Genomic DNA, 13024 nt, shown 5'->3' with positions numbered 1-13024 from the left:
CTATGTGGAAGCTGTGGTCTTCAGGTGTATCCCATCCTGAAGCAAATTATATCAGTCAAGACTCCGAGTAACAAAGGTTATAAAGCCTGAAGTGGAAAGTCATCACTGAGTATTGTGTTTAATGATAAAAACCATAGGGACCAGACCTTTATTCCCCAGTTCAGAGAAAGCCTTATCCAAAGAAGTCAACAAAGAGCCCATTTTGCATTAAGCCCAGGGTATGTTGGGGGAAAACAATGCTGCCTGCCTGCCAGTGACTCTCATTTCAAATGGTCAGCTGCTTACCCCATCTACATCCCTATCCCGCACAGAGTTGTAGCCAAGGTTTGCCTCCACCATCCTTTCTTAATAAATTATTAAAGAAATTTGGCTGCTTGAATTTTTAAAAAGTGGTTACTAAGAAAAGTCAGCTTTATTCCTGGACTATCCTAGTTTGTTTTTAAAGAGGAGGATACCTGGAAACTCTGCTGCTGAGCTGATGTGGGATTTGGTGCTGTTAAATTCACCTCCCACCTGGGTGTCCCATCAGAGTGCCCATCCCTCAGGTAGGGATGTAAGACTCTGCTGCTTCAGGTCATGCTTCATCCCACAGTGAAAGAGGCAGGCACGTGTCATCTCTGGGCAGTGCCAGACTTTATCAAAGCCTCTCAATTTGGATATGACCAAAGAATATCCCTGCTTAGCTACCGTGACTTGCACATGTGTGGGTGAGGGTAATTTCTTAAATGTAATATTGTTTTTCAGTGTCTTCTGTCAAGTTGTTTATTTTTCAATGTTTCTTTTCTGCAGGCCCACACATATTGACCATTGCTGTCTTTACACTCACAGGAATTGTGGTTCTGGTTCTGATCATCTCTTTGCTGATTCTAAGGTACCAACCCCTTTGGCCCTCTGTTTGTCCTTGAACAGTTTTCCTCCTAGGGCAATGCCTTTGATCTCTCCTTGAAGAGCCATTCATTAGCTTACCTTACATACTTGGGTGGTTGCCCTCAGTGTGAACTCTTTAGTATATGCCAAGTAGTGTTTGCATCCATTGCATTGTTGTGTCAGGTTAATAATCAAGGGAGAAGATGCAGCAAGGCTCAGAGTTTTTGCATCTGCTAAAAAGCTCCAATTCCAATACATACACAGAAACATATGTCTCAGACCAATCTGCAGACTTTTTCCACTTACTGCCCATCTTTAGCTTACTTGGGGTTCATTTATGTTTCTTTAACCTAAAAGTTCAATCTAGAAGGAAGTATTTGTCCTGAGTCACTGTAGGAATAAAAACATAATTAGGTTTTGGTGTTTTAATTTCATGGATCCATCCTGTCTTTCAGTTTCCGCCAACTCAGTCCAACTCTTCACATACCAACTTTTCTAACAGCTAGAATTCCATAAGTGTAACAAAGTTCAGCTTTAACATGATGGAAGAAAGGACAAATAGAAATCAATGATGTCTCCTTTTGCTGGAGGAAATGCCACCTCAATTCCAAAGTATATGGTTTTCTCTCATATTTTAAAAAAAATTCTTACCTGTGCATCTGTTTTCAGTAGCTCAGCATCCCTCTTTGCTATATATCAGAGAACTTCAGAAAAAGTGAGAAAATCAGAAATAAGAAAACTTGATTAGAAATAGATACTACCAAGGCTCTCTTTTTTTTTTTTTTTTTTTTGAGTGCACCAATCAGCCTTGCCAACTAAAGCTTTTCACAAGGGAAAAATGAAAGATGAAGGTATACAGCTCTTACAGATCCAGTTGTACTCCAGAAATGGAAGAGCTAATCATTGCCACATCTAAGCACTAACATAAACAGACAGGTAAAGTTTGTAATGGCTAATAAAAATTTGTTTGGAGGCAGTTTGGACTTGTTGTAAAAGGTTCTGTACTATTCTAAAGATTCTGTTTAGATTATTAGATTATTATTGTATACATATCACTGTAATATTCCCAAGCATCAAATATAGAAGAGATTCCTGAGGATTTTTGAGTATAAAGCTTGCCATTTTAGTGTTGAAATAATAGCAAACTTCTCAACTATAGTTTCTATTGAAGATTGTCCCCTAACAAGCAAAGGAGAAGAGAGATTCAGCTATGAAAAAGAACAAAATGCCTCACTATTCCTTCTTTATCTTCCAAGTTTCTAGGACATTTGAACTATCCCACACCACCCTGTGTAGTTCTGACTGCTAAGTAAAAAGGCAAAGTCCTGAAAAACACATAACTAAATATTAGACCTAGTAGATTTTCATGCAGTTTGATATTTACTTAATCACCAGGTGATACTAGTTTGAATTACAATGCATCCTGCTGATATAACACAGCTTACAAGATTGAACTGAGAAAAACAGTTCTTACGACAATTATTGGTTTCCCTTTCCTTATACACATGTGAGTTAAAATATGTTGGAAAAGGAATATTTATGTTATTAGCCCATACCATGGATTCTCCCATTTGGAGCATTTGCCAGCAGTCATCGGGGTGTTGTGATTCCCCTGCAGTCTCTCAGTCAGTCCTGTGTTTTTATTAATGGAGGAAGGACTTGCACGGGTAAGCAGGTAGTTTGATGAGTGCTCGTCTTCTTGAAGCTTTTTTCTAAGAGAAGACAGTGTCTGCTCTGAAGTTCTGCAAAGGAGTCAGCAGTTTCCTTCTCCCTGTTCTGCGGGCTCTCCCCTCATTTTTACAAAATGTGCAGAATACAAAGGACGCTGACAAAAAGGCATCTCATCTCAACACTGTTGTTACCTCCTCTCCTGGCATTGTATTCACACCAGTTCTTACCATCCAGCATTGATGCCAGGATTTCCTTTGGCTTGCATTTGTTTGTGGGACCTCCCTTCAGAGTACATTCGATAACACAGAGGAGAAGACTATAAAAAAATCCAGACAGCCCTTTGTGCTTTAAATTGTTCTGACCTCCCTTGAGACTCTGGCAATTGCCTAGCAGTTGTTCTGCTAAATCTGTTCTGTTCTTCTGCTACATCTATGGATTTGAACAAGCATTTAGGCTTTCCCAAAGCTAGAGGAATTAGAGCAGCCTCAAACTGGAAAACTGTACGAGAGCCACAGGGGTTGTGCTCAAGCCTTGCCCACCTGACAGTCCATCCTTGTGTCATCCTGACACTGGAAGCTTCCCTGTCCTAATCTCCTGTTGTGAGTTTCATTTCACTGGGAGGATATTCTGAAAGAGTTCACTTGTTTTGCAGGAAGTACAGGAGAGATAATGAGCGTCGGTGGAAGAAATGGTCCCATATACCGCCTGAGGAAATCTTGCCTCTGGAGACCGGTGAGACAAGTCATGTTAGTTTGAAGGTAAGAGAAGCATGATGCCTGAAGCTGGGTCTTGGATTCTGTCTTCTAAAGACCATTGATGCTGGGGTGTTGGTATGCTCCAATTACAACGCAGACTATGGTTCTGGTAGAACTAGGATCTATTAAAATATTTTTTAAATTTTTTTAACCCTCCCTTGCTGTATGAAAGAAAAAAGAGATTATTCCCATCTATCGCTCCTTAATAGAATATATCTTTTTCCCAACAGTAAAGCTCATTTTGTGATGGGGAAATGGGCTGGTTATTGATTTCCAGTCTCTTCCACCTCACCACTGTTAAAAATTATTTCCCTGTGCTTTGTAATGCCCCTGTAACACCCAAGAGTAATGAAGGCAGCAGGCGGAGGCCCCAGCAGCCATGGGAGCGGCATGGATGTCCCACACTTTCTGTGGCATGTAGTGGCACTCCCCAGAGGGACAGGCTTATGCTTTTCTGCGTGGTACACACTGACTTCCTTATCTCTCTGGACCTGCCAAGTGAGCAGTAGGTGATAATTGCAAGTTAATTATTCTTCTTTGTTCTCAGATCGATGAAGATAAGAGACGTGACACCATTCAGAGGCTGCGCCAAGGCAAATATGACAAGAAGGTAAGCTGACTGCAGTGTCCACACTCCCTTCCTTGGCTTAGGAGGGCTCTTTCTGGGAGGAGGTTGTTCATCTCCAGAAGTAATTCCACCTCTCCTGACCTTGCAAAACGGCTTGATCTTATGGAAGGAATAAGCCATTTGTTCCCTACCAGATGCTTTGCATTTTGCTTACTGACCAGAGGCAAAATATTAGACTGCATGAACCCCTAGCCTAGTCCAGAAGCACAGAAGTAGAAACAGAGGGACCAGAAATCTGATACATTTTGGAACCAGGGAGATTAATGGATTAATGGAGGACAGGCTGTTTACATGGCAATACTTGTACATTCAGTAGAGCCATCTGCCTGACTAAGATATATTCATATTGAGTTATAATTTGCATCATTGACAATTCTAAATAGTTCCTGTCTACCTGGTAAATCTTTTGAAGGAAATATAACCCCATTACTTATTAGCCGATTGACTGAAACTGCAACAGTGAAGCAGTAGGCAGGTGCTTCTGAAGTATTTCTTTGTATGGAAATTTCTTGGAAAAGAAGGATGAATTGCTGTTGTGCTAAACCTATGATTTTTTCCCCCACTGTTACTTTTTCTTCAGGTGGTGATCCTAAAGGATCTCAAAAACAATGATGGTAATTTCTCAGAGAAGCAAAAAATAGAACTGAACAAGGTAACTGTTGCACGTAGCAACTGGACACTGCAGGGTGGGTTGGAACCTATGAGTGAAGTCATTGCTTTCCACTGTCAACTCCAACAGCCATATGCTTGTGCATGTTTGTGAGGTGGACAGGTAATGAGTTCCTCAAAGGATATTGCTTGGTGAACATTCTCTGTGTGTGTGATCTCATCACCACTTCAGAATCTGAATTGTATGCCAGTGAAGCTGAGGATGAGTGAAGTAATTCATGCTCCGTCATATGGCCTTGCTAAATGCATTTTTATAGCTGATGCTAAAAGGCAATGCACTCTTCTTGCTCCTATGCTAATTCATTAGTAGCAGAATGTTGTAGTTAAATCTTACTATTGAATGCCAAGTGCAGCTCTTTAAATATAAGTAACTCTCTGCTGACTTGTGGATACAGACTCTTCCAACATGAGAAATGAATTTGGCTGCAGTAGTGCACCTTTTTTGAATGGTTTTCCTTTTTACACAATACAGCTATACTGTGAATTCAATAAGCTCTAAAAATACTGCAAAGTAAACTACAGTTGTCTATATAAATGGACAAAGTCCATAATATCATGCAGCATAATTAAATTTTTATTACTTGCTCATTTACTGACTGATTCCCAACATTCTGTCAGTCATAATGGCTATTCTGGTCAACCAGGAAGTTTGAGTAGAGAGGCAATATAGGGGGCTCTGGAATTAACTTGCAGTATCCAACAGTAGCCACTCTTATCTCCCTAACCCAGAAGGCTCTGGAATGACAAATGTCTTCAAGTACTTCACTCAGTGCCTTAGTACACACTGGTTTAAAGGAAACTCATACATCTTATCAGGGCCTGAGATAAAAGCCACATCACACAAGTATCCTTGACCTATGTTTCTGTACTAACAGTGACTGCTTTTAAAAATAGATGCAATGTTTCTGCTCTAGCTCCTACAGATTGATTATTACAACCTGACCAAGTTCTATGGCACTGTGAAGATAGACACCATGATCTTTGCGGTGATTGAGTACTGCGAAAGAGGTTCTCTGCGGGTAAAGAATTTTGCAGGTCTCCTTCCATCCCCAAACTATGAAATTTCAAAGTAAGAAAAAAATTCCCCATCTCTGTGTCTCTGGTCCTCATGCAGCAGCCATGGACTGAGCAAGTGGTGGCAGGTTTTAGACTCCGAGTTCCCTCTCCCTTGCTCGGTTCTCTCCAGCCTTCCTCAGGTGCTGCTGTGGCTGCCCTCAGTCTGATGGTTCTCAGCAGCCAGAGGATGAGGTGAGGTGCAAGCAAGGAAAAGTACAGGCAGAGCTCTGCTGAGGCAACAGCAACAGTCAGTATTTGTATTGTGTCCCCTATTGGGACCATATATGATATAAATTTTTCTTTGTTTTCCACACTGTAGCTGTTACCTCTGCTGATGCCCTTGTGGACCCCACAGTGCCCCCAGAGCGTGAAAGGATAGAGAAAAGAATATATTCTGTATTAATAAGGGACAAACAGTTCGAGGCTGGAATATGGCAAATCCTGTGCTGCAAAGGACAACAGCCCTTCATTTCTGTTTGTAAAAGGAAATGATAAACTGATGCCTGGCAAGATTATGGAAAGATTTACAGTTTATTACTACCGATGTTATTTCAGTGCTAATCATGAAGTAATGGTGGCATCAGCTCTTCTGCAGGTACACATTGTCTCTGCTTCTGAGTTCATACAAAGACTCTCATCAGCCGCAGTGGTCTCTGGAACAAACTCACAGCAAGGCAGGAAAATAACAGCTCTATCTCTAGTTCTTTTCTTGTAAACTGACATATTCATGGAGGTTTACTTTTAGCAACAGAAATCATAGTGGCTGGAAGAACTGTAAATAACTAGTACTTCAGGATAAAGGAACAGTCTACTTTGAACTTATAAGGCCATGAGTAAATCAGTAGAAAATGGACTGTGAGCTCAAACCACAGAAATTAATTTCCCTTCCCCTTGCACATCTTGCCCATTTCTGTCTCAGCTATTTTGCTTTATTAAAGACTCAGCTTTAAAAGCAAATTTAATTACACAAACCCCTGTTTCTGGACTCCTCAATCTTCTAGATCTGTGTAAACCTAAAATATATTTCATATTCCCTGTTTTCTGAGTCAGCTCCTGCTCTAGTGCATGTACTCCCTATAAAAAATGAAGAGCTACCTCTTTCAGTTGCTGGTTGAAAGGCTGTGTGATTTAGATACTCGTATCTCATTTTCTCCTTTTTCCCTGATGCTGTTTAGAACCACTCTTTTCTTATATTCACAGGATGTTTTAAATGATAAAATCTCCTACCCTGACGGCACATTCATGGATTGGGAATTTAAAATCTCCGTCATGTACGATATTGCCAAGGTAAGCGGGCTGCTGACAGTGCAATGTTAATCAACCTGTCCTGTCTTGCAAAATGGATCCTCTGGAGAAGGGCACCTCTCAGGGTCTTCTCGTTCCCTTGCTAGAGGATGTATGTCTTTCCACTCTTTCCTCCTGTGAGGATAGGTGCATGAGGCAGGAGGAGCCCCCAGCTCTCAAACTGGGGAAAATGGGAGCCAGAGCTGGCTTTGGCTGTTTATAAACAAACAAACAAAGTATGCCCCAAAGAAATGTGACCCAAAGATCAGAGGGTTACAATCCGTTGACCAGTGGCTCTGATTAGTAGGGCCTGTGCAGTCACAAGACCTGCAAAACACACTGCTCCCTGGCCTTAGGTAAGGCACATAAAGGAAAACTGTGTTTTTTCAAAATGATGGAATTATTCCAATTTGTATCCAGAGACAGGATAAACTTTTTCTAAATAAACTGTTTATTTTGCATCCTGATTTTCTCACCCACTAGAGTGAGAAACTAAAGCTATCCATTTCAGGCAGTTTGAGAGGGAAGAAATTAATCCTGTACAGAAACCAAGACTGCTTTTCAGTAGCTTTCAACAGATCTTTACATTTTACGTCCTTGTGGTAGGAAGACCCAATATGGGCGGTAAAGGAAATTCTATTCTACAGTACAAACTTGCATCTGTTTAGCTAGTAGTTACAGAACCTTTATAATTCACAGGTATAATAGTTCCTTATACCTCTGCAGGTTATGTAGAGAATTACCTCTGCCTTTTTGCCAGTGCTCAACTGCTCTCCTCTTCCTATTGCTGGTTTGCAGTTGGACAGTCCTCCCTGTTCCCTACATGCCCCAGTTCAGATTTAGTCTCCACGATGAATGACTCCACTGTGTCTGTTCTAAAGAGATATTGAAAATCTTGCTCTTTAATAAAGCCCTCTTAATCCAAATTGTCACAGTTTGTTGGACTTGTTAATCACTTTCAAGTTCAGTTAACGCTCTGCATTAAGTTTCATTTTAAATAGCAGCAGTGGAGTTTCCCTTCCTTCTTACAGCATATCAAAAACCACAGTATTTTTTAACCCTTTGAAGTTCACTTGCAGATGTTTCCTAAGAAAATAGGGATTGGTACTGGTTCTGTTGATGAGAAGGAGAGAGAAATCCCATTCTGCCTCTGGGACGTAGACATTTCTGTGAACTTCTTGCATTGCTTTTCCCAAACCACAGCTTCCCAACCTCCAGGAACCCTGTCTATTTTTACTTGAATGGCTTCTTGCTTCATAGCCCTTCAGCTCCACTTCTTCTCATACCAGCATCTGCCCTTTTCAAATGCAGCCCCAGCTCTCCAGGCTCTGAAAATCCCTATGACCAGCTCCTGAAGTTCCTTTGTCTTCCTTTTGATATGCTCTTCCCTCTCCACACCACCACTTTCCTACGCCCTGCTTTTACTGTTGCCCAAACAGTCCTCATACTTCACCTACTCTTCATCTGGCACAGAAGGTGCTGCATCAGCGTTTCTGAATAGAGGAGGTTGTATCATTTCTATTCCCTGGTACAGCTAGCCAAGCAGTGACTATTCCTAGAGCATCCTCTAGTCCACTACAGGAGGTGGAGCAGGCAAAGAGGAAGCCCTAAATCTGCTCCATTGACTTTTTTTTTTTCTTTTTCCTTTTTTCCCCCCCTCTTTTCTATGTTTGGTGTCTCCAGGTCTGATGGCACCACCTGTAGCTACATGGATTTTGGTTACACGTGACCAAAGAGCTCTGATGAAAGGTCTGCTAAGAAGGAATTGCAGTAATCCAGCCTTGCAGTTAATGCATACACTGTTGTTGCAACACTATTAAGTCAGGGGATGCTGCAGGATATTGTGCAAGGGATTGTAATATTCTTGCACTGTGTCAGGAAAAGGGTTCTCAGTCTAGAACTAAAGCTTCAGATCTTGAGAGCAGAGGTTACAAGAATGCCTTAAGGATTTAGGAGTACTGCACTGAAAGACATTATAAATTTTGAAAATCACATCACGGGTTCTTAAGAAGTGCTGTGTTTTCAGCAGGGTGCATAGGATAGTTGGAAGGAAAGAGGAAAATTTTATCAGGCACATCTATAAGACTTCTGCCTCCAGAAACTGTTAACAAGAAAGCCCTGGTATAAGGAAATCAAAATTACCTTTGCCTGCCATTTGATGCAGAAACTGATTACGAATTCTGCTGTAGCAATGGGTATATTTCCCGGCTGATGAAAGCAGGTGCTGGAAGAAGGCACAGCTGGAGGAAACAGGACCAGAAGCAGGCGAAACATCTTGGATAGTGTCATCAGGGCTGCGTGATAAAAGCTGCTTAATCAAGAAATGTATTCCTTGGATATAGTGTGCACAGTCTCTGTAAATTTTGGCATAGTCTAGATAGGTCCAGGATAACCAGTCCAACAACATTCTCCAGGGATTGCATCTCTTGCAGGCTGCTTGTGCCTCAGACATACATCTACTGCGCCCAAAACAGTTCATGTCTCAGTGATCTCTTGTAGCATTTGCTGGTCCCTTCCCAAAAATGGGTACCAAAGGAGAGAAAACCCAGGACGTCATACAGTGTATTAGTGACCATATGAGCTATGTAACCCTGATTAAAGTCTATCTACCAGTTATCATACAAGAGGATGAGTTATACATGTAGGAGTCTAAGTGGAAGACCATTCAGAGAAGAAACTAAACAAATATGACGTACCTGTTCTGGCTTCCAGAGAATATAAATTGTGCTTCATATATTCAGCTATAGAAAAGAGAACTATAGGAAGAAAAACAACCAGCAGTAGGCTGTAAGTAGGTGTGAGCTTAAGTAGTTCAGAAGAGAGAGATGAAATGGAATAAATAATAGCAAGAGAGTGCAAATTAGCATACCTACTCCCTTCTTCAGTTTACACCCACTTACTAATGTTCTTCTGCTATGCCTCTGTATTGGCCCCTTCTCATGTACTGCACTGTATTTGTGTCTTACACTAACTTAGATACATTCAGAGGTGATAAGTAAAAAGGGGCAAACCACACACCTTTGTATGCCTGTGTATGCTGCGAATCAAGAATCTGAGTCTCAGGAAATATAGCTGGAACTACATCAGCCAGTCCTCATGGTGCCCACTTCCAAGTGTGGCTCATGGATAGCTGGTATTTGTTGACTAGTACAGAGAAAACCATAATTAGTCAGGTCAGAAGAGACCTTTATGATTGTCTAATCTGATCCCCTGCCTTAGATAAGCCTTAGTGCATCATCTAACACTGTCTGCATTGACCCCTCTTTAGCCCTGTGCTTTGCAGAAGAGGATCTGCTGCTATGTTTCTGAGTGAAGTCTCTGGTGTATGGTAATCTTCAAAGATGACAGAAGCATAAAGAGCAATTCCTCTCACACCTACGGTGTCCATTGGATGAACAAGTAGTCAGAAGCACTTTTTTTGTGTGACATTCCAACAAGTCTGTATGAAATTTACCAAAAAAGCATTTATTGCAAGTGAAATAAAAACTTCTGTGGGAGGAAATAAATTTTCCTAATTGCTTAATTGTGTTCGAATCTTATCAAAACCCAAGATGCTATGCCAGACTTATGTTAACTAAGAGGAAGGATGGTCTTCCATGCCATGATCCTTCTAATGATCTCCTCATTTCTTAATATTGACTGTTCCTGTCATCTTGGAAAGTCTCCTCTGTAAAATAATACTTGTTTCCCTCCATGACAGAGAATTGTGATTTATGCATCTCCATCGCTGATGAAGGCCATTTAATTACTTAGATCTTACATTAATACTTCACATTCTTGTTGACTCTGGTAACAGCTGGGTGTCTCACATATAGTCTTGCTTTCTTCCTCTTTATTATCAACCACAGGGGATGTCTTACCTGCACTCAAGCAAAACCGAAGTCCATGGTCGACTCAAATCCACAAACTGTGTAGTGGACAATCGCATGGTAGTGAAGATCACTGATTTTGGCTGTAATTCAATTCTGCCTCCAAGGAAAGGTAAAAAAGAATACCCAATTGGACTCTCCTTCATGATTTCCAACCCAATGGAATTTTCTTATATGCATAGTCCAGTTGGGCCTAATTACATCTTGTACACAATACAAAACATACAATATGATTTTGCTTCATGTAGTAGCCATCATACAAATGATATCTGAAAACACTGTCTTAAATAATGCAATGAAAGAGAATTATTAGCAGGTAGAGAAAGAAATGGGGCAGTGTAGGTGAGAATGAAAGGAAAGATGAATTCTAAATTTACAGGTTAGAAAACAGAGATTTCACATGTGGCTGAGATGCAAGAAACATTTTCAGCATTCAAGGCCTTCATGCAAACAGCTCTTCAGCAGTAATGCTGAACTTGTGTGAAGGAAAAAAAAGAGTTAAGCACCACATGATCTCATTGATGAGATGCACGTGTAACCGCAGTGCTCTGTGATTTAATTTAAACATTAACACTTGTGACTCTGATAATCCTTAAAAAAAAATCTGTAATGATATGCAATGATGACCTCAATGTTTTTCATTCCTTAGGTAGGAAACTAGCAATATGTGTTCAATCAGACTAGAATAATTTTAATGGCTTTTCTTTACATTTTCTATTCATCTCATATTCATAGGACACTTCTGTAAAATAGAGCACTACTTTCTACTCATCTTTTCCTTCTTTCTTGATCTTGAGTGAAAAGATGAGCCCATCTGAAATTATGTCATCTGAATCTGTTTAGTAGAGCTTGGGGTATAGTAAGCACAGCACTGTGCCATAACTGTAGTATATGATCTGAGAAGAAACTGTGGTTGCAACTGGGCTGAGAGAAATTTTTTACATTCAGACACAAACATGTTCTAGAGTAGCAATAAGAACATAAAAAAAAAAAGAGTAAGAAAAGTGCACTGAATGTAAATGCTCTATTCATTCTTCATTTTAAAAAATTCATATTGATATTTATATTATGATCATATTGTAAAGTATTTATCTTCTTTCATTGCTCATGAGATAAATACTCATAAATACAAGCAGCCTCCAAATTTCCTTGAAGAAAACGTACTGTTTCACAAGAGAGCTACAGATTAATTGTGGCTGGATGTTGCAGCCTGATAACATAACACTGTCTCCAGGGTCACTGTGTTCAGGTCACTGTTATGATACATCACCAGAATGTCATAATAAACTGTCATACCATGGCAGCATTCTGGTTTTGAGGTACAATTGTGCTTGTTGCACTAGAAATACAGATTAATAATTTCTGTAGAAAGAAAGTGGTTATGAGCAAGTAACATTATGTCAGGCTCAAAAGCACTTGAGAATTATTTCAATAGATTCATGACATCAAGGCTGCTGGGAAATATTACAGTCTTCTCATCTGACATCTTGTATAAAAAAACCCCATGCATCTAGCTCAGTAAGTTATGGCTCAGCTTTTTATTTATAGCACTGGCATTCCTTGGTCTATATTATTCCAATAGGCTATTGGCTATTTCTAAGAAGCCCATGAAAGGTAGCTAAGAAAAGCAAGTTCATAGCCACTAACCATAACTTTTCTGGAGGGGAGAGGGTCTGCACGTAGAGTGGAAAACAGTAGGGTCAGCAAATCCCAGACAATTTAAAACTACAACATCAGAGGTTTATCTAACCTGTGTTGAAGTCAGCTTCTCAAGAACAATGCTGAAGTAGGAAATAAACAGTACCAGTGGGCTCGGGGTTTGATATGGAAAAAGCAAAAGGAAACATCACTATAGCCAATGGATGCTCTGAGAAGGATCACTCTTTTTCAATTACTTCTGTCCCTTCTCCCTTTACCTTACCCCCCCGTTGTCATCTGGATCTTCAGACCTGTGGACAGCTCCTGAGCATCTCCGTCATGCTGATGTTTCTCAGAAGGGTGATGTGTACAGCTACGGGATCATTGCTCAGGAAATCATCCTACGCAGGGAGACCTTTTACACTGGACACTGCCGGGACAACAAAGGTAAATCCACAAACTTCTCCTCCATTGCAGCATCCCAGAATGGTGTAGCCATAACTGGCCCATTCCCCACGTTTTGTGAAAGGCACTGTCTCTGATAGATTCTTGAACTGCTGCTTCTTTCACTGTGTGATGAATGAAGA

At 40.6% G+C, this 13024-nt stretch overlaps 1 protein-coding gene across 1 annotated transcript in view; it reads left to right on the top strand.

The window, feature by feature from the left end:
• Positions 1-13024, top strand: part of GUCY2C (guanylate cyclase 2C) — a 44523-nt gene that overhangs the window by 18360 nt on the left and 13139 nt on the right. The window contains exons 11-18 of the mRNA XM_010305051.2: positions 790-871; positions 3191-3296; positions 3841-3903; positions 4502-4573; positions 5505-5609; positions 6847-6933; positions 10779-10911; positions 12747-12884. Coding sequence (XP_010303353.2) covers positions 790-871; positions 3191-3296; positions 3841-3903; positions 4502-4573; positions 5505-5609; positions 6847-6933; positions 10779-10911; positions 12747-12884 — 786 coding nt within the window. The remainder of the gene's footprint in view (positions 1-789; positions 872-3190; positions 3297-3840; positions 3904-4501; positions 4574-5504; positions 5610-6846; positions 6934-10778; positions 10912-12746; positions 12885-13024) is intronic.

Source organism: Balearica regulorum, chromosome 1 (assembly GCF_011004875.1).
Source record: "Balearica regulorum gibbericeps isolate bBalReg1 chromosome 1, bBalReg1.pri, whole genome shotgun sequence".
NCBI classification, from domain to species: domain Eukaryota; kingdom Metazoa; phylum Chordata; class Aves; order Gruiformes; family Gruidae; genus Balearica; species Balearica regulorum.
Note: the sequence above shows the minus strand (reverse complement) of the source record. Positions and strands in the feature narration are given on the sequence as shown.